Below are 21803 nucleotides of genomic sequence, written 5' to 3'. Positions count from 1 at the left end.
TCCTAGCTGTCTTAACTTTGTATATTTATCAGGAGGACTGAGCACATCGGGTAGTGGTGAGCATCATCATGGGAGCCTTCTTTATGTGTCCGTACGGCAGGTATGTTCTTGTACTGGCTGAGTGGGAAGCACCTGTTTGTATCATGTCAGTAAGAATTTCACACTGTGGAAGTTTTATGTTTTAGCAAAACTTCTTAAAGTATTTTAAGCATTCTGACCTGTAGAAAAGAACACATTCAAATACATGGAAAAGCTGTAAATAGACTAAAAATGTATATACCTTAAAAAAACAAGATATGTCAGAAAAAAAAGGAACACTTTTATACAGAGGATTTTATTTTGCACTGCTATAACAATTTCATTATAGACCAAGGGAGAAAAAGGAAAAAGAAGGATAAAACCACCACATTGAGTAAATTACTAAAGCTTTTCTACTTTTCAACAGGAATTTCCAACTGGTAGATTTATTGTCATATCCCTTTCAAAACAGACAAGATGCTTACCATATTTTAAAGATTATTAAGTTGCCACTGAAAGAAAAATTTTACAGTCACTGTACATCAAGGTTGAAAAACTGTCCTGCATGAAAAATATACTTAGAAATCATGTGAATAAAAGGAAAACATTATTGTGGTTAAAGAAAGATTAAAGTCCTCATAATGTGCCATCTACATGTGGGTGCTCACTCTCCTCAGGGTCGCTTGAGGGTAGGGATTTCTTGCTTCTGCCCTTTCACTCATCATACTGCGTTTCTACCCAACAGTACTCATTAAGGCAAACAAATCCTTTTCTGAAGAGGTCTTAAGGAAATTGTGGACAAATAGCAAACTTTTGGCATTAAAACAGGTTAACACAGACATAGCCTTTAGTAATATACATTAAGCATATTTTTCTTGGACTAGTGACAAGAAAAGATGAACATGCTTGTTAACAATGTCAAAAAGTTTAAAATTCGGTGTCCAAGCAATTCCTAACAATGTTTCTGTAGCTTCAAGCTTTAAACAGTATAGATTTTATGCAAATGCATTAAAGAAGTCAAGCTTGGCAAATTACACCCAAGCAGGTTATTAAACTATATATACACAAAGTAAATGATAAATACAGAATTAAAAGTCCTTCTGGTTCTCCTTATAGCTGTGAAAATTGACAAACTTTTTGAGGACAGTTCTGTAATATTAAACATTAGGTAACCACTGGGGTTGGGAAACCTAACTACACAAACTGATTTAAATACTCAAGATGACTTTGTAGTGTTTAATACAACTCAGTTCTTAGTTAAGGGCACAAGACAACATTTAACAAAAATAATCACATCGATTGACCTAGAAATCAAATGCAAATAGATAGGAATACAATCTCCAAAATCTGTCTTTTAAGTGAACATTAACCATTTATTCAAAGTTATACAAGAATTTGAAGGATTAAAGTCTTCTGTGACATAAAGCCATTTCAAACAGTTTCATGTCTCAGTTGAGCATGAGGAGAGAGGGTGAAGGAGGAGCTCCACTGGGCAGCTAGACGGTAAAAACAGACTCAGCAGCAGCCTCCACCAGCCTGCTGTCCTCCCTGGCTGCCTGCGTGGGTTGCGTTAGTAGCAGCATGCTGAGGGCCAATTTTAATGCCATTTGCCTGAGACACAAGAGAATAGAATAATAAATACCAGGGGACCTGACTGGACAGTAAATGAATTACGTGAAAAAATCATTCTTAATGACATAATTGTATCAAACAACTCTGCAAAATAAGTGGATTTTATAAACAACAGCAACAATCTGTTCCTTCTTTTAAAATAGGACACTGTGAGATGTTACTGAAAATAATTCTTTATCATAGTAGGCAAACAGAAATGGGCTAATGCTGCTTTTTTCAGGGAATCCTCAGAATGAAAAAACTGCTTAAAACAGTTATTAGGGCAAAAATATCCAAAGCCCCTGCTGCTCTGAGACGACGTAAAATCTTTTCTCTAGACAGCGTTCCTGTTCCGTGTTGAATCAGCTGTACAGGCTAAGGGCATATGAGTGTTCTGTGTCATCAATAATTTCTATGATCCCCAAAGACATGGCAGGTTGCCAAGAACCCACACACAGAGTAGTTCTTTCATTCATCAAACTCACACTTATGTCTTAACCCTCACTCCCTCAAGTGGATTTTACCTAAAAATACAACACTTTGAGAAAAGTAATACAGTAGCTTCAGAAATTAAGCTCTTAAGGAAACTTTACGTCACAGTAAATCTCAGATTTATAGTGCTTGGCAGTTGTTCTGCAACAGTAGTAGCCTTGGGGTTTCTGGCACTGGCTCAGTATTGACAGCAGCTGATGTGGTTTCTTTTCGCTCTTTTGACTCCTCTTTAATAAAAAGCATGCCCTATGGCTCATTGGTTTTGCCCCCTCTGGGCTGGTAGCAACTTCTTGAGGAATCAGGGAGTCAGACTTGGCATCAGGCCAAATAAATAGCACGGCCTGTTGGCTCCTGACAGCAGATTACAATCAAAGCTGCAAATGGCATGGTAAAGCAGTCAGATACTACATGAAACCAGACGGAACAAAACGTGCTCTCTCTTAAACAGAGGCTCGATTACTGTTCAAATTACAGGGCATCAGTATCTGAATGGTGTTACCATTAAATTAACTCAAGAAGTACCACCATCTAAGTCGAGAAGGTAGGATTTAGGACTGTATTATTTCAAAGGAAAAGGACTGAGAGGGCTGGGAACACGGTGTGGGTGGTAGAGCACCTCCTTAATAAGCCTGAGGCTAGAAGTTCAAACCTCAGCACCACCAGAGAGCAGGAGAGAGAAAGGGGGTTAGGGAAGAAGGGATATGAATGAGTCTAAGTGCTTTCTTTGGAAACCTTAGGCAAATGCTGCTTATTTTAGTGAGAACCTGAGGCAGGGAGCTGAGCCTCATCTGTGTGCAGGCCAGGAGATGTATCACTACTGTCACGGCCCCCAAGTAAAAAACACTTCCAGCTGCAACTACACTCTGAACAAGGGCTTCTCTCTTGAAGGCCACAAGTCTTAACACAGATTGGCAAAAATATTTATGTATAAGAAAGAATACATTCTGTTCACATAAATATTTAAAAATACTTGAAATTAAGGATAAATGTAGAGTAGGAATTTAGGTAAAGATCCCTTAGGTGCCAGGCGCCAGTGGCACACATCTGTAATCCTACCTAGCTACTCAGGAGGAGGCTGGGGATCTGAGGATTGCGGTTCAAAGCCAACCTGGACAGGAAAAGTCTGTGAGACTCTTCATCTCCAACCAATTACCAGAAAACTGGAAGCGTCATTGTGGCTCAAAATGGTAGAGTGCTAGCCTTGAGTGCAAAGAGCTCAAGGCCCTGAGTTCAAGCACCAAAATCGACAAAAACAAAACACCACCACCAACAACAACAAAAAAAGCAAAACAAAACCCAAACCTTTAGCTTGTAAACTTTCTGAATTATATTTTCCAAAGTTTTATTAGCCTAATTGTGTTGAACAAAATGGGCTCAAAGTGACATTAAAAATATGCATCTTTGCCAATTATGCGCATTAATTTAGTCTCCTGAAAACATGCTCTGCTATACTGGGAATAAGTTTAAATTGGGAATTTCCTTCTTTCATCTAAAAAATGGAGCATCTTGCATTGTGACATACTATATACGTTTCCACATCAGAATATTATTCCCCAAAGCAGATGTCACCATATGGACACGTGGGTAAAAGGGAGTTTTCTTTGCTCTTAGGGCCACCCTACTAGAATACAACAGAACACAAACATTTAACTACTGAAGTACAGTAGTTCCAGCTGGAATGTGTTAGGGGACTATCATTGATCCACTTTAGAAATTTAAAAAGCATAAAGTGATGACTCCAAATAATAGTAAAAGCCAATTCTAAATCAGTATTAGCCAATAATTTTCGTATGTATATACCTCATTGTTGATGTCAAAAACTCCTTCCTGGATTTTTTCATAAATTTCTTTTGCTGTATTAATAAATGCCTGAAATATAAAGAACAGAAATCACAAGAGTAAATAAACATTTTATATAAAAGTTCTAGAGTATCATAATGTTCAGCACATAAAAATGTAAAGGCACTCAATAAAAGACAACCACATGATCATTTCAACAGATGCAAAAAAAATCCAATGTTTCATCTCAACAAATTAGGACAGAGGAGAAATTTTCTCAGCTTGATAAACAGCAACAAAGAAAATCACACCTAACATCATACTCTATCATGAAGACTGAATGCTTTCTTCCTAAGGTCAAGTATAGAGCAATGATATATGGAAACTGAGCTCTGTTAGCAGCATTATTCACAATAGCCAAAATGTAGAAATACATTCATATACCAAGAAATGAAAACAAAGATGTAAGCTAATGATAACAAATGGAGTATTATTCAGCCTTAAAAAGAAAGGAGGTGCTGATTCAGGCTGCAAATCTTGACAGCATGCAAAATGAAATAAAACTGAAAAGGCCACATACTCCATGATATGTCTAGAACAGACCAATTCACAGAGATCAGAAGCAGATTACTGGTTACTTGGAGTTAGCAAAAGGAAACGGGACTTCTAATAACTGTAGGGTTTCTTCAGGAGTCATGAAAATGTTCTGAAAGTAAGATTGTAGTGATGGTTTCACAGTTTTGTAAATAAACTAAAGTTCGCTGAATTGTACAGTGTAAACTGGTGAACTTTTATGACGTATTAATTATAATTAGTAAAAGGAAAAATCATGACCAAGGAGGGGGGATGAATATCACAATGCAAACACAGTACACATGAAAACTATGCATGCCACCTAGGTAGCTTATGTACCCTCCATGGTGAGACTAGCTTTTTTGGATGATAACAAAAAAGAAAGTTACTCTCTTATACCACTGATAAAGACCTAATTCAAATTTAAAACATAAATAGTACTTACAGAGGAACAAATAATATCTCTCATCTCTTTTACATTGGTAATATTTGACTATTGAACTTGCTATCAGAGCTTTTGTTTCCTAATTAACAGGACTGATATGTTTTCACCTTTAAAGTCCTTACAGCTCCCTAGAGTAATCAATCTATTGCAGCTCAATTACTGCACCAAGCACACACCAGTCAGTGCAGGAGACTTGAATGACTGCAGCGGGAGCACAGAAACATGAATATGCATAAAGTCTAAGTGGCTGATCGAATCATCACAGAGGGTCATGAGAATCTGCAGCAAAATAATGAGAAGAATTAATCACTGCAGATTCAGAAGGCACTTAGGATGGGAGTACACTTTTCATGTGTATGCAGGCTTTAAAGGGGAAATTGGCTCTCAGCCAACTATGAATTGATTCACATTCTTCAAAACTGAACTTATCCCTATAAATAAGGAAAAAATTTAGCTTTATTTCCAATAACATGTCAATTACTGTGATGGCCTAGAAACCAGGCTAAGTAAATACTGAAGTCAACAGACATAAATCTCCAGACATAAATGTCTCCATAAAATGCTGGAATTCCTTGTAGGGGCACCCACGTGTGCACATTCTACTACAATGTTGACCAGAACTGCAAGGTCCTAGAAATGAGCTACAACTTCATATAAACAAAGTAGTTCTATATGGCAAGGTCATTATTAAAAGTGCTAATACATGGACATAAATGGTCTTTTATTCTTAACCACTGATGAATCTCTTTAAAAATGGGCACAAAAAGCTACAGTAATAGCCAGGTACCAGTGGCTCATGCCTGAAATCTCAAGAGGCTGAGATTTGAGGATCACGGCTCAAAGCCAGCACAGCAGGATAAGTCTGTGAGACTCTTATTTCTAATTAACCACCAAAGAAGCCAGAACTGGAGCTGTGGTTCAACTGATAAGAGTGCTAACATTGAGCAAAAATGCTCAGGGATAGAGCCCAGCCTCGAATTCAACCCCCCCCCCCACCACAGAGCTATGGTATATAAAATTTACCAAATACTAAATTACCTACATACCACTTAATGCTTTGTTATAAGCACTTTTAAAGGCATAGTTGAGTCAGATGCTGCTGGCTCATACCTATAATCCTAGCTACTTAGGAAGCTGGAATCTGAGGATCACTGTTCAAAACCAGCTGGGGCAGGAAAAGTCTGTGAGACTCTTCTATCCAATTAACCACCAGAAAACCAGAAGAGGTGCTGTGGCTCAAAGTGGTAAAGCACAAGCCTTGAGCAAAAGTGCTCAGGCCCTGTGTTCAAGTGCCACAACTAACAATAAATAAATAAATAAATAAAATTTAAAAAGCCAACAAAAAACAAAAACATAGTTGAAGGACTTAAGATGCACTTTACATTTGAAAGACATGAAATTAAATTTTTTTTTTTTTTTGGTGTATGTCCTAGGGTTTAACTCAGGGCTTTGGTGCTGTCCCTGAGCTTCTGTGCTCAGGGCTAATGCTCTACCATTTTGAGCCACAGCATTATTTCCAGCCTTTTGGTAGTTAATTGGAGATAAGAGTGTCATGAACTTTCCTGCCTACGCTGGCTTTGAACCTTGATCCTTGGACCTCACTCTCCTGGGTAGTTAGGATTATAGGTGTGAGCCACTGGTACCTCAGTAACAACTGACTATTTTTTCATTATAATTTTTTATTATCTCAATTGAGTATTTTTGGATAATGCTTCTTTTCTACTCTGGAGCTCTAATCCAAAATTAAAATATTCCTTATCCTTCTGAGTATATTATAGAGAATAACTTGTAAATGGATTATCTTGGATTCTTTACCATGAAAAGTATGCATTTAATATTTATACTTAGGAACTAAATGTAAGAGTACAAAATCATCTACCATTGACAAATATGTATATTATGACTATGTTTTTTTTAATTATTTATTTATTTTTGGGTCCGGTCGTGGGGCCTGAACTCTGGGCCTGGGCGCTGTCCCTCAGCTCTTCAGCTCAAGGCTAGCGCTCTATCACTTGAGCCACAGCGCCACTTCCAGCTTTTTTCATTTTGCTTATGTGGTGCTGAGGAATCGAACCCAGGGCCTCAGGCATGCAAGGCAAGCGCTCTACCACTGAGCCACCTTCCCAGCCCCACTATGTTTTTTTTAAAGTGTATGACTTTTGACTTAAATTGTTGAGTTCCCAAATAACTGGTTCATAGGAACATGAGCCAAATACTAGTAAGCATTATATTGATTAAATATAATTTTTCTTTCTCTCTCTCTTTTTTTTTGGTCAGGTGTGGGGCTTGAACTTGGCCTGCTGTCCCTGCGCTCTTCAGCTCAACGTGAGTGCTCTATCGCTTGAGCCACAGTTCCACTTTTGGTTTTCTAGTTGTTTATTGGAGATAAATAGTCTCATGGACTTTCCTGCTGGCTTTGAACCATGATCCTCAGATCTCAGCCTCCTAAGTAGCTAGGATTATAAGCGAGAGCCACTGGCGCCTGGCTGAATATAATTTCTAGGTAGTGCTGCTGAATGTCACAGTTATCTTCCCACTAATGTTGCAATATATTTTGATAATGATGAAAAATTGGTTGAGATCTAAAAACAATTTTAAAAATATTATTTTATAATAAATTTGCTGGGACATAAAAATGGATAATTTCACTCTCTTCATTTAGGATCAATCTCCATATTTTTCAAGGTGTAGGTGTTTTAATTCATCCTTAAAATTTACTTGGAGGCAGGTCTTCACTGTGTAGCCCAGGGCTGGCTTTGAACCTGAGATCCTCATACCACACTTTTCTGAGCATTGGGGTTACAGGAGTGGATCACCATGCATAGAATAACCACTGAGTTCTTTATGGACATACATAATGTACAAAAATATAAGTATTGCTTGGCAAATATCTGAGGTCCTACTGTTTCTCACAGAATTGAGTGGTTGAGCTGTTTCCTCAAAAATAGTTTATCTGGATATTGTTAAACATTTTATTTTTGTGCCAGTACTGGGGCTTGACCTCAAGGCCTTGTGCTCTCATTAGTGTTTCTTTCTCATAGCTCCTGTTCTACTACTTTAGACGTGTCTCTAGTTTGGTATTTTGCTGTTTTTTTTGGGGGGGGGAGGGGCTGGGTTGGCTTCAAATTTAATTAAGTATGTAACAGGCACACTTGGCTTCTATGAAATGCTGGTAATTTCCCTGTTTATGTATACATTTCTTAAGATGTTACTAATGGCAACCAATAGGTAAAATTAATAGGTTTAAGTGTATGACAAAAACTGCTGGGAAATGGATGTCAAATTATTTCATTATAAGCACTGTGAAACACTGGGAAGACCCATGATTAAGTAGGAACAGACTCCTGGTCATGTGCAGCAGCTAACCTTGGTAGTCTTCTTGCTTCCTGTGTAGTGAGTGCGCCTCTCAGAGCTAGAAGTCTGCCTGTCTTCTGCCTGTCTTCATTTTACTACCAGTCCTCCTCCTTTACCACCCTCTGATTAACTGCCATGTTCAGTGCTTTACCTTTATTTTCTTTATTAGCCATCAATTCTCTTGCTTTTCATCTCTGACAAATGATGTTTGAACCCTTGACAGCAATTACCTGAATGGTACTGATAATACCTAACCTAAGATAAAATTCCTGGGAGTTCTACAGCAAAAATTAAAATTAATATAAGCACAAAACACAGTAAATGGGCTGTGATTCAAACATACACTCAGTGAATTCACATGCTTCTGTGCATCTTAGGTATCACTGACATTTAGGCCTGGACATTTACTGTTACCACATATTCAGAACTCCTCTAGATGTCATAGAAGATACAAACAAGAGAACACAGTTCCTACTGTTGCTGAACAAAACCATTGGGAGAATCTAAACATACCAGTTCAGATGTCAGTTCAAGACACAGAAAAAAGACTATTAGCTATCAGAGGGAAATAAAAGACCTTCAAAACTGACTTGGATGAGGGGCTGGGAAGGTGGCTCAGTGGTAGAGTGCTTGCCTCGCATACATGAAGCCCTGGGCTCGATTCCTCAGTACCTCATAAGTAGAAAAGCCGGAAGTGGTGTTGTGACTCAAGTGGTAGAGAACTAGCCTTGAGATGAAGAACTGAGGGACAGAGCCCAGGCCGAGTTCAGGCCCTACCACCAACCCTCGCAAAAACCCAAAAAACCAAAAACCAACTGACTGGAGGGAACATGGAGCACTCTTTAGGGTTTAACAATTCTTAATCTGAAAAACTGTTTTCAATGGAGTCAACATACTGCCACCTGGTGGCAAGATTAAGAACAATGGCATCTGTTAGGAAAGACTCCTGGAAGTTCTTGTACAATTTCATTTAATTCTCTCCCTCTCCCTCTCTCTCTATCACCCTCTCCCTCTCCTTCCCCCCTCCCTTTTCTCTCTGCCTCTTTCTGTTGTGGTACTGGGTTTGAACTCAGAGACTTGTGCTTGCTAGACAATTACTTAAATATCTTGAACAGTTACTAGAAAGTAAGGTATCTTGCAAAGTGACTTTTCAGTTTTATCAGTGGCTGAAAGCAACAGGTGTCTAAGCGAACAAATATTTATCAAGTAATTACTATGTATTAATCACTATACTAAGTGCCCATAGCTTTAATGATTTCTAAAAAAATTAAAATGATGTATATAAATACTAGAAATTAAACATTCTTTCAAGAAAACTTATAGCTGTAAAATGAACTGAATGGCTAAGAGTGAACCCAGTCTTTCCTGATTCAAACATCAGTTTCACCATGGGCTAGCTGTGTTACACAAGCCTACTGCTTCACCTGTCTGTAAAATGAGGGAACTAATGATACCTGCTCCACAGGGTGGCTGGCTTAGTGTGAAGCACTGAATACTCAGTGTGGGTCAGCTCTCATGAATGTTTTAGGACTATGTCACTGGGGAGCAACAGAAGTGGACATACGTGCTTAAGTGTCCTACAAACACAGTGGTCTTTATTCAATTCAAATACTTTGATTAAATAAGCCAAAATATTAATAGAGTGAATCAACTACAAATCATGTACAGCATGAGCCCTAAAGATAAGATAGACTGAGATAAGACCATTATGCAAGGAGGGTAAGCCCTATGAAATACTAAAAAAAATTAGGGACCTTAAGCAAACACTCTAAATTTTGTGACATTCATATGTTTGGATCTCATAATTATAATATAGCTAATTTTAGTGGAAGAAGACTTGTAACACAAGGTGTTTCAGATTGTATTTCAAGGCAATTCTGCTGGGGCTGCCTTCTGGGGATAAGGCAGGGAGTAGGGACAGCTCAGTAAAGAGACCTCTTCCTTGCCCCTTTCATTCTCCACAGAATCTGTAATCTACAGTGGAGTTGTTCTGCTTTTACTTCTTTCATAGTTTCCTTGAATTTCACTGAAAAAGAGGGTCACTGCTTATCTTCTGATCCATAATAATACTGTCTTATTTAATACATGGACTGAGTACAAAGAGAATTGACTTGCCTGAGACCACACACAATTGTATCAGAAGCAGGAGTAGAATCTGTTATTCTTCTCACCACATTTATCTTTCTTTTATTAGGACTACTTATCTTTGAATAATACAAGACAAAGGAAATTTTCATATATGTTCAAGTTTAAACTGGACATAAAAAGCATATACTGTCCACATCCTGAACAAACCCTCTAGCTAAGTGGAACTCTTAGGAAAGGGAAAAGAGATGGGGGTGGGGCAAGAGAAGGGAGGAGGTAGGCACAATGAAAATATAATATATGTACATATGTAAATGTCACATTAAACCTATTAATTTGCACAACTATTTTGCAATACTTATAATTTAAAAATAAAAATACAAGAGCACGAGAGGAGTGACATTGGGTAAAAAGAAATGTACTCATAGCTGGATGCTGGTGGCTCACACCTGCTATTCAGAAGGCTGAGATATGAGGATCACCATTCCAAGCCAGCCCGGGCAGAAAAATCCATTATCCTTATCTCCAATAAACTACTCAGAAAAAGATGGATGTGGTGCTGTGGCTCAAGTGGTAGTATGCTAGCCTTGCGCACAATGGCTCAGGGACTGCACACAGGCCCAGAGTTCAAGCTCCAGGACTGGCAAAACAAAAACAACACAAAAATGCACTTATGGGGCTGGGAAGTTGGCTCAGTGGTAGAGCGCTTCTTGCCTTGCATGCCTGAGGCCCTATGTTTGATTCCTCAGCACCACATAAGCAAAAAGAAAAAAGCCAGAAGTGGTGCTTTGGCTCAAGTGGTGGAGCTCTAGCCTTGAGCTGAAGAGCTGAGGGACAGCGCCCAGGCCCAGAGTTCAGGTCCCATGACCAGACCCCAAAAAAACCCAAAACCCAAAAAACAAAAAACAAAACCCCAAAAACAAAAATGCACTTATTACCTGACTTATGTGACTGTAACCTCTCTGTACATTACCTTTATAACAACAATAAAAAAGTAAACATTAAAAAAATAAAAATCCTCCTAATGAAGTTATTTTAGATCTCTGGCATTATCTTTGTAAGTATGTACAACCCAGTGGTAAAGCATGTGTTCATTAGCATGTGTGAGACCCTAGGTTCAATCCAGGAAACCTTCTATACCTACAAAAAATATATGTAATCTTAGCAGAAGAACAAGATCTAAAACTACTAGATTAAAAGGGCTTGGGAGCCGGTGGCTCATGCCTGTAATCCTAGCTACTCAGGAGGCTGAGATCTGAGGATCGAGGTTCAAAGCCAGCCCTGGCAGGAAAATCTGTGAAACTCTTGTCTCCAATAAACAACCAGAAAACTGGAAGTGGCACTGTAGCTCAAGTGGTAGAGCGCTAGCCTTGAGCTGAAGAGCTGAGGGACAGCACTCAGGCCCAGAGTTCAAGACCCAAGAAGAAGAAGAAGAAGAAGAACAACAACAACAACAAAAGGGCTTGGGAATACCATAGTATTTAAGGATTTCCTGTTGTCTCTGTCAGAGACTACCGAAAGATATGTTCGCTTCCTTATTAATCTAGTTCTTCCATTCAGTAATCACTTACCAAGTGCTTGTTTCATACTGGGTATTGAGGATACTCAGGTGTAGGAATATCCCAAACCTAAAGGGTATGGTAGTTTAGGACAGATGCATATTTGGAACATGGCATGGAAACCTGCATGACCACTACTGAGAAAGTGAAGCCTGTGTGAGAAGGCCTGAAAGATAACAAGCTCCCACTCATTTTAGGACAACTCAAGTTAGGAAAAACTGCAATTTTAAGCTCAATTCCACTGGAAGCAGGAAACAGGCAAATATGTGAGCTACCAGTAGAGGTGGCCCTATAAGCAATAAGGAATTCTAGAAAAAAGCAACCAAGAGACAAAATGGAGGACAGTTTTGAAGATGAATAGTAAGGAGGTAAGGCTGGCAATATGGAGACCAATGAGCACTCTAGAACAATAATTCAGATAAGAAACAACGATCTGAGGATTTAGGATGGTGGCAAGGATCAAACATGTACTTTCAAGAAATTTACAAGAGTTGGTCAATTACAGGTGAAAAATGGTAAGGTGCTTATTACTCCACTTTTTGTTTAAATGATTGAGATGGAAGGAATTGAGGTAAATTAAGAAAGAAAGAAAAGTTGGTTTTAAAGAAGGAATGAAAAGTTCTAAATAAAATTCTAATGCTTATGACATCTTCATGTAGGATGGTCTTGGCAGTTGGCAATCTATATGTAACTACATGTGTACACTGTGGATTTATGTGTGAGTTGTTATATACGTATTAGCTGCCCTGGGTTGGGTAGAGAAAATAGATGCAACTTTTGAGAGTTCAGTTTGGGTCACTAATAAAGCTCCCAAGAATGCTGGCCCAAGTAGAGGTGAAGACGCTAAGGCCAGTCAAGCAGTGTCTTTTAAGGGAACACAAAGCCTTCAGCAGTTTACAATTATATTCCAGCTATCTAAAAATACTTGTTCTACCACTTACAACAAAGCCCAAGAAAGATGACTTCTCAATGCATATTAAGTCTGTAGACATCCAAGTCCTGGGAAAGAACACAAGTATAAGCAAGGGATGTTGAAATGAGCCTTCTTCTACTTAGTAACATCTTATTAAGTCATACGTTTCCCCTTAGACATCACCTATGCTGTCAGTTAAGTAGCCTGACAGTGCAAGGATTGGCAAGATGTATTTTCATTACATCTTGGCTTTATCTTCAGTACTTTAGTAAGTAAGCCAGCAATTTCTATACCTGATTTCCAATTGCTTGAGATATTTTAAGTAAGTTTACTTTTGGGATCACAAACAACTTTCTACACTGGACTTCAAAGGCATGTTTTTGTTTTTGTTTTTTAATTTTTAAGCAATACATTAAAAACAAAAATTATGTTTGTGGGTTACCTTGTGAAATTTTGATACGTTTATATTGTGTAAAATTTATTAAATCAGGTTGAATCTACCATTTATCTTTTTTTTTTTTTTTCCAACAGGGGCTATGAAGTCTAGGTTGGCCACAGCTCCAGAACTTCCTGCCTTTGCCCCTGTGTGCTTGGATGCACCAACATACTTTTTTATTTATGGTGAACACATTAAAATTAACTCTACTTTTATGAAGTATATACTATATTATCATCTACATTATTCTGTTCTTCAACTGTACACCAAACCTCCTGTTATTCAAGTAGAACCTTTCCTTCTCCAGTATTCTCCCTAGTGTCTGGCAACCAGACCTCTCTCAACTTCATTTCTATGAAATAGATCTTTTAGATTCTATATGAGTGAGATAATGTGGTATTTGTCTTTTTGTGCCTGTTTTATTTCATATAATGTAACAATCATCAGTTTCACTCATGTTATTGCAAATGATAGAATTTCTCTCTTTGTAATGGTCTAATAGCATTGTGCATATGTACCATGTTTTCTTTATCCATTCATCAGTTGGTAAGCACTTAGGCTGTTTTATTTTAAACTTGGCTATTGTGCATAATGAAACAATAAATGTGAAAATGCAGATGTCTTGCTGACATACTGAATTCATTCATTTTGGCTATGTGCCCAGTAGTGTGATTGTTAGATTACATGGTAGTTCTACTTTAGTTTTCCGAGGAACCTCCATAATAGCATTTCTATATATAGCAGAAGTGTTTCCTTGTCTTCACATCCTTACCAGAACTTGTTACAAGATAACCAAAGATTTCAGTGCACTGGAGAAAGCATCCTTTCCCAAATCTTCATGGATTTTGATACAGTTTTTGGTATTGTCGGGGGATGCAGTTTGTGGTAGAGCACTTGACTGGCATGACATGGGCAAGACCTTGGGATTAATCCCTACTGCACATGTGTGCTCATTAGCACATCCCTGCATATAAAAGAGCCAGGTGTGATAGTGAATGCCTACAATCTCAATACTTGGAAGGCATGAGGATTTTGAGTTCTAGGGCAAACTGAGCCACCAAGTGGGACCTGTGTCAGTTTTATTTTTTAAATGTTTCGGTATTTTTATGATTTCATGCGAATTTCTAATCTTTTAGGTAAAATTACTGAATACAGGAGAAGATCCCAGGAGAAGATCAAATGGCTGAAAAGTTGAGAGCCAGGTACTGGTGGTTCACATCTGTAATCTTAGCTACTCAGGAGGCTGAGATCTGAGGTGATAATTCAAAGCCAGCCCAGGCAGTAAAGTTCATGAGATTCTTGATTGTTACCTTCAATTAGTGCAATTAGTGCCCCCCCCCCGCCCACACACAAAGAGCCAGAAGTAGAACTGTGGTTCAAGTGGTACAGCACTATAGCCTTGAGCAAAAATGCTCATACACAATGCCAAGGCCCTGAGTTCAATCCCCAGGACCAGCAAAGACAAAACAACCCCTCCCTCCCCCACAGAGTATCAGAATTATACGTCACAGTTAATCATTATTTATACCAATTTGTACTAATTGTTTATATTGAGACTTCTGAGGTCTTCAAAGTGAATATAAAACTGAATATAAATTAACTTAGAGGGAAAATGCACAAAGAAGACCAAAGGCAGAATTACAGAAGCAAATATATAATTCTGGGCTACTTTTAGTATATTCAAATAGGTGGCATGAGGCTTGTGGCAAGGGTGTTTGTGCAAGCCTTCCATAACCTTTGCTAATCATCTCCCACAGCCTGAAGATCATCTGTTTAAAGGAGGAGCCAATATACTTACCTAAATTTTCTCAAATCTCCTGTTTTAGAATGCTGAAAACAAAGATAATGTTGCGATAGACTTCCTTCCACTTGTAGGGCCAAAGCATTACCCAACTAGAAACTGAAGAGAAGCAAACAAACAACAAAGCTGGGAACTGATGGCTCATGTTTCACTTTTTTTTTTTTTTTTTTTTTGTTAGTCCTGATACTTGAACTCAGGGCATGGGCACTGTCCTTGAGCTTCTTTTGCTCAAGGATAGCACTCTACTACTTGAACTACAGCATCACTTCCAATATTTTCTGCTTATGTGGTATGAGGAATCGAACCCAGGGCTTTATCCATGCTAAGCAAGCATTCTACCACTAAGCCACATTCCCAGCTCTCATGTTTCAGTCCTAGTTACTTAGGAGGCTGAGATCTAAGGATTGCGGTTCAAAGCTAGCCTGGATAGAAAGGACTATGAGACTCTCATCTCCAATTAGTTAGCAAAAGCTAGACATATAGGTATGGCTCAAGTGCTAGGGTGCCAGCCTTGAGAGGAAAAGCCAAGTGAGAATGCTAGGCCTTGAGTTCAAAGCCCCAATATTGGTATAAATCAAACAAGCAACCTAACAACAAAACACCTGACCACGAAAACTTCTGTTATCCAGTATGTGAGAGGTGCTGCCCTCAGTGTTTGGGATGTAGAGACGAAGAAAAGCTGTCTTTTCAGAGGAACGATTTTACCAATTCAGAATGTATATGACATGTAGGGTGGCTGGCAGCAGAGGTGAAATACAGAAAAGGTTTCACTGAAAGCCACTCCAGAGCAGGTTCAGACTTGACCAAATCCTTGAAGATCAGGCAGGGAAAAAAAGGCCATTTCAAGAGCAGAGAACAGTTTGTATAGGCGGAGTAAAGCACTACACAGCTTATCAATTCTTAGTTTACTATGCAGAGCACATTGTAGGAGGCTGGCAATCAAAGGGCCTGATCAGCCAACACAAAGTATCTGATGCTGAAGCTGTGGACAAGAATTTAAATAACACTGGACAGTGACATTCAATTTTAATTTTTGAAAAAACTTATAGCCAACAGTGTAGACAGGAAGTCCAACTGGGAAGCAATTCTGATAGCGGACAACTGGGAAAGATATTTAACAGGTAGAAACAATAAGGTTAAAAGTGATGCAAATTGAATAAATCAATGTAAAGGGATAAGGAAAAGGGAACATACAGGATACCAACTTGTAGACTAGATTAAAACAGAGCTCTGGGTTCAGTTTGGATATGTTAAACTAGATAGGTCTGAAGAATTTTCATAGAGCTTGCTGTGTGGCAGCGGTCAGCATGGAACTGAACATATAGTTTAAAAGGTAATGTATGGCTTTTTTGGGGGGAGAGGGGGTGGTCATGGGGCTTGAACTCTGGGCCTGGGTGCTGTCCTTTAGCTCTTCAGTTCAAGGCAAGCGCTCTACTACTTGAGCCACAGCCACACTTCCTGGTGAGTAATTGGAGATAAGAGTCTCACAGACTTTCCTGCCTGGGCTGACTCTGAACTGTGATTCTCAGATCTCAGCCTGAGTAGCTGGGATTACAGGTGTGAGCCACTGGTACCTGGCTAATGTATGCTGTTTTAAATGTTTCTGGATTCTGTTGGATAGTATTTTATTTTTTATTTTTATTTATTTATTTTTGAATAATATTTTATTGAGGAGCTTTACATCTGTGTTCATAATTGAGATTGGTCTGTAGTTCTCTCTCTCTCGCTTTTTTTTTTGTTGGATCCTTACCTGGTTTTGGGATGAGTGTGATACTGGCTTCAAAGAATGAGTTTGGGATTGCTCCCTCTGCTTCTATTTCACAGAAGAGCTTGAGGAGTATGGGTATTTGTTCCTCTTTAAAGTCTTATAGAATCCCACAGATGCAAGGCTGGTTTAACATATGCAAATCAATAAATGTAATTCACCATGTTAACAGAGCCAAGGTCAAGAACAACATGATCATTTCAATGCAGAAAAAGCCTTCGACAAAATACACCATCCATTCATGTTAAAAGCTCTGGAGAAATCGGGAATATTAGGAACATTCTTTAAAACAATAAAAGCCATGTACGACACATTATCAGCCAATATCATATTAAATGAGGACATACTAAAACCATTTCCCCAAAAATCAGGAACAAGGCAAGGATGCCTACTCTCTCCACTTTTCTTCAATATAGTTCTGGAATCCTTAGCCAGAGCAATAAGGCAAGAAAAGGACATTATAGGGATACACACAAAGAAAAATCATGCAGATGACATGATCTTATACCTGAATGATCCAAAAAATTCCACTCTCAAATTCCTAGAACTAATAAACCACTTCATCCAAGTAGTAGGATACAAAAGTAACTCTCAAAAGCCAGTAGCTTTTCTGTATGCCAACAATGCACAATCAGAAAGGGAAACGACGAAAACAACCTAACCAAAGATATAAAGGATTTCAGTGTAAAAAGTATTTAGCGAAAACTATAAAAACTATAAAAAAAACTAAAGAAAGAAATTAAAGAGGACATCAGTAAATGGAAAGACCTTCCATTTTCATAGATAGGTAGAATCAATATTGCGAAAATGGCCATACTGCCAAAAATGATACACAAAATCAACACAATACCAATCAAAATCCCAATGACATTCTTTACTGAAATAGAGAAGACAATCCAAAAATTCATATGGAACAACAAAAGACCTAGAATAGCCAAAGCAATGAAAGAAAAGCAGCGCAGGTGGTATCACAACACCAGATTTCAAGCTCTATTATAGAGCCATAATAACAAAAACAGCTTGGTATTGGTACAAAAATAGACCTGAAGATCAATGGAGCAGACTAGGAGACCCAGAAATAAAACCACATACTTACAGTCAGCTGATAGTTGACAAAGGAGCTAAAGAAATACAGTGGGAAAACATAGCCTCTTCAACTATTACTGCTGGGAAAACTGGGCAGCCATTTGCAGAAAACAAAGTGGATTCCAGTCTGTCACCATACAGTAACTCAAAATGGATTAAAGACCTGAACATCAGTCCTGAAACTCTGAAAGTAGTGCAAGACAGAGTAGGAGTAACACTAGAACTTACAGGCACAGGCTTCCTGAACAGAATCCCAGGGTCACAACAGATTGGAGAGAGACTTGACAAATGAGACCACATAAAAATAAAAAGTTTCTGCACAGATAAAGATATAGCTACTAAACCAGAAAGATAGCCAATCAATCAGGAAGATATTTACCAGAAATACATCAGAAAAAGGCCTAATATTCATTAAATACCATTATACACAGGGAGCTCAAGAAACTAATCCCTCCCAAATCTAATAAACCAATTACTAAATGGGCAAGGGAGCTAAAGAGAGACTTCTCAGAAGAGGTAAAAATGGCAAATATATGAGGAAATGTTCATCATCATTGCTGTAAAGTAAATGCAAATAAAAACAACCCTGAGATACCACCTCACCCCAGTCAGAATGGCCAATAGACTAAATTTGGACAACCAATGCTGGCAGGGATGCAGAGAAAGAGGAACTCTACTGCACTGCTGGTGGGAATGTAAACTAATACAACCACTCTGGAAAGCAGTGTGGAGGTTCCTCAAAAAACTAAACATAGACATACCCTATGACCCAGCCATACCATGCCTAGGCATCTACCCTAAGCAACAGAAACCAGGATATGACAAGGGTACCTGTTCATTGCTGCACTGTTCACAATAGCCAGATGCTCACTACAGATGAATGGATTTTAAAAATGCACTTATGTACAATGGAATTTTACAAAGCCATTAGATAAAATAAAGGCTTTCTCAGGGAAATGGATGGAACTAGAACAAATCATTTTGAGTGAGATAAGCCAAGATCAGAGAAACAAAAGGTGCATATTCTCCCTGATATGAGGATATTAGATCTCAAATGCAATGAGATATGACAAAGTAAACAGGACTCAAGATACCCATACACAGTGAGACCAAAAGAGGATAGTCTTAGGAGAAAAGCACCAAATGTAATGTATCTCCTCATATGTATATAAAATAATATACAAACTGAAAAGGACTGCAAAGACAGAGAAACAAAGGACTTTCTTAATTTGTTATTGTTTTTAGATGACTGTATTCTTTATCTTATAAATGGTGTATACATGTTCACATCTGAGGGAAGGTGGGAGGAGAGCACAAAACCAGTGGAAAGTGAGTGAAAAGTACAGCAGAGGGGCCCATCAGCTGCACTGGACACTGATGAAAGTGAACTACGCAACCCAAGTGTAATGATGGGAGGAAGGGAATCAAAGAGGAGGGAACAGCTGATACTAAGCAAAAAGAATGAAATGTATGTATCACCTGATATATGTAACGTTAAGCTTGCTGTATATCACCTCTAAGACAAAAAAATAAAAATAAAAGGATATCTTAAAGACATGGATTCATATGGCATATAAAGGGGAAAAAAAAAGAGCCAGTAAAGGAGTATTGAGAAATCCAGAGAGGTATTAAAAAATGGTATCTGAGCTAAAGAAGTTTATAAGACCACAGTCAAAAGTGCTGGGCATAGGGCTTATGCTTGTAATTCTAGCTATTCCAGAGGCTGAGATAAGTACAATCACAATTCAAGGCCATCCCTGGGCAGAAAGTGAGATTTCATCTCAACTAATAAAAACTGGTAAGGTGGCACACACATGTCATCTATACTCTGCCTAGATGACATCCTATACTATTCTACAATATACTATATATATATATATATATGTATATATATATATATCTCATATAAAATATACTAAAAATAACTAAAGCCAAAATGGCTGGGAGTGAGGCTCCAGTGGTAGCATTGCATGAGGCCCTGAGTTCAAATTCTAATACCCACCATATTTTTTTCTTTCACTTAAAAAGAGATGTCAAAAGCATCAAAAATCCCCTCTGATGAACTTTTTTTTTTTTTAGAATAATAGTGATTTATTTTTCTTCTACTATACTCCCGTTTAAAATTAGTTTTGTAAAATGCAAAAAAGCAGTTTTGTTTAAATTTTTTTTTTTTATCGTGGCCTCTGATGGACTTTTAAAAGAAAAAAAAAATATTTGTTAGGTGTAGGAATGAGCAAGTCCAGAACGACCATGGCCATGGGGCAGGAAGTTAATTAAGACTGAACTGTAGGAAGCTGAAAAGAAACATACCCAGAACTGGAGTGGCAGGTTTTTATTTATTTTTAAGGTAAACAGAGAAAGTTTATTTGAAAGTGAAAGGAAAGCTGTGAAAAGAAAGTAAAGAGATTTGCCATTTGGAGAGAGAACCCAAGGAGTCCCAGAAGGTTTTTATTTTTAAGATGGTCAAAACTTGATTGGATGGTTACACATTAGGTGCCATGAGTAGTAGAAAAGGAAAAGGTGGAGGTCATGAGGTTTATAAAATGTTTCTGAGGGGACTGCACAGAGGAGCATTACACTAGATTTTTCTGTTAGGTAGTAGAACCCTCTGGATTTCTATAGTTTCTACCATTCCGCAAAGTGATTCCAGGTCAGCAGCATCAGCATTAATGAAGGGCTGTTTCATATTCAGGCTCCCAGTCCACACCACACACTTCCTGAATCAGACTGAATTATAAAACAGGATTCTTAGGTAATCTGATTATATGTTAACATTTGAGAAGCACTCTTCTAAAAGACAACCAATTAAACAAAAAAAAGCTAATGTGGTCTTCATGACTCTTAGCATAACCTAGATGCAACTATGAAGTACATGAATAAACAAAATTAGAGATATCAATCTATAGTATGTTAACAGGTGTCACAGAACTTCCCTTTTTCATCTGGGGATGATCATGGCATAGGTAGGGAGCAATAGCTAAATCATGTTTGGAAAACTAGGGTTAAATAAAAATCAGCAGAGCTAGATGTGTGGGTTTGTTTATTTACTGAGTTGGGGATTAAATTCAGAGCATTGTTCATGCTAGACAAATGGCTTTTTTAAAAAACAAAAACAAGGGGCTAGGAAGGTGGCTCAGTGGTAGAGCGCTTGCCTTGCATGCATGAGGCCCTGGGTTCGATTCCTCAGCACCACATAAGCAAAAAGAAAAAAGCTGGAAGTGGTGCTGTGGCTCAAGTGGTAGAGCGCTAGCCTTGAGCTGAAGAGCTGAGGGACAGCGCCCAAGCCCAGAGTTCAAGCCCCACGACCGGACCCCCAAAAAAACCCCAAAAAAACAAAGAAAAAAAACAAACAAAAAAACCCCAATAAAATGCATTAAAAAAAAAAACCAAAAACAAAAACAAAAAATGTACATGGTAACACTGGTTAAAGAGCTGTGCGCTGGGGCTGGGAAGGTAGCTCAGTGGTAGAGCGCTTGCCTTGCATGCCTGAGGCCCTGGGTTCCATTCCTCAGCACCATATAAGCAAAAAGAAAAAAGCCGGAAGTGGCTTTATGGCTCAAGTGGTAGAGCACTAGCCTTGAGTTGAAGAGCTGAGGGGCAGTGCCCAGGCCCAGAGTTCAGGCCCCACTGGACCCCCCCCCCCCCAAAAAAAAAAGAGCTGTGTGCTTACCAAACGCTTTCTTATACAAATAATATAGAAAAACAAGCTTTTAAATTGAAATATATTGCCACAAAACAATTTTTACTTAATGATATCAGTAATTGTGCATAAACACCTGACGTGCATAAACATTGTGAATGAATAGTTTGTTTTATCATCTAACCAGGTGTCTCCATATGCTCTAGCTGTCTTCATTTCTTATGAATATTAGGTCATTTCATCTTC

The 21803-nt window shown here is 38.4% G+C and overlaps 1 protein-coding gene across 1 annotated transcript in view; it reads right to left on the bottom strand.

The window, feature by feature from the left end:
- Positions 1-315: 315 nt before the first annotated feature.
- Rab2a (RAB2A, member RAS oncogene family) overlaps positions 316-21803 on the bottom strand; it is an 81106-nt gene continuing 59618 nt past the window's right edge. Inside the window, exons 7-8 of the mRNA XM_042666006.1 lie at positions 3922-3990; positions 316-1629 (exon numbers count right to left, since the gene is read on the bottom strand). Of these exons, the coding sequence (XP_042521940.1) occupies positions 1534-1629; positions 3922-3990 (165 nt within the window). The 3' untranslated portion in view covers positions 316-1533. The remainder of the gene's footprint in view (positions 1630-3921; positions 3991-21803) is intronic.

This window comes from Dipodomys spectabilis, unplaced genomic scaffold (assembly GCF_019054845.1).
Source record: "Dipodomys spectabilis isolate Male_0828 unplaced genomic scaffold, ASM1905484v1 ptg000015l, whole genome shotgun sequence".
Taxonomy (NCBI): Eukaryota; Metazoa; Chordata; class Mammalia; order Rodentia; family Heteromyidae; genus Dipodomys; species Dipodomys spectabilis.
This window is presented reverse-complemented; position numbering and strand designations above follow the sequence as displayed.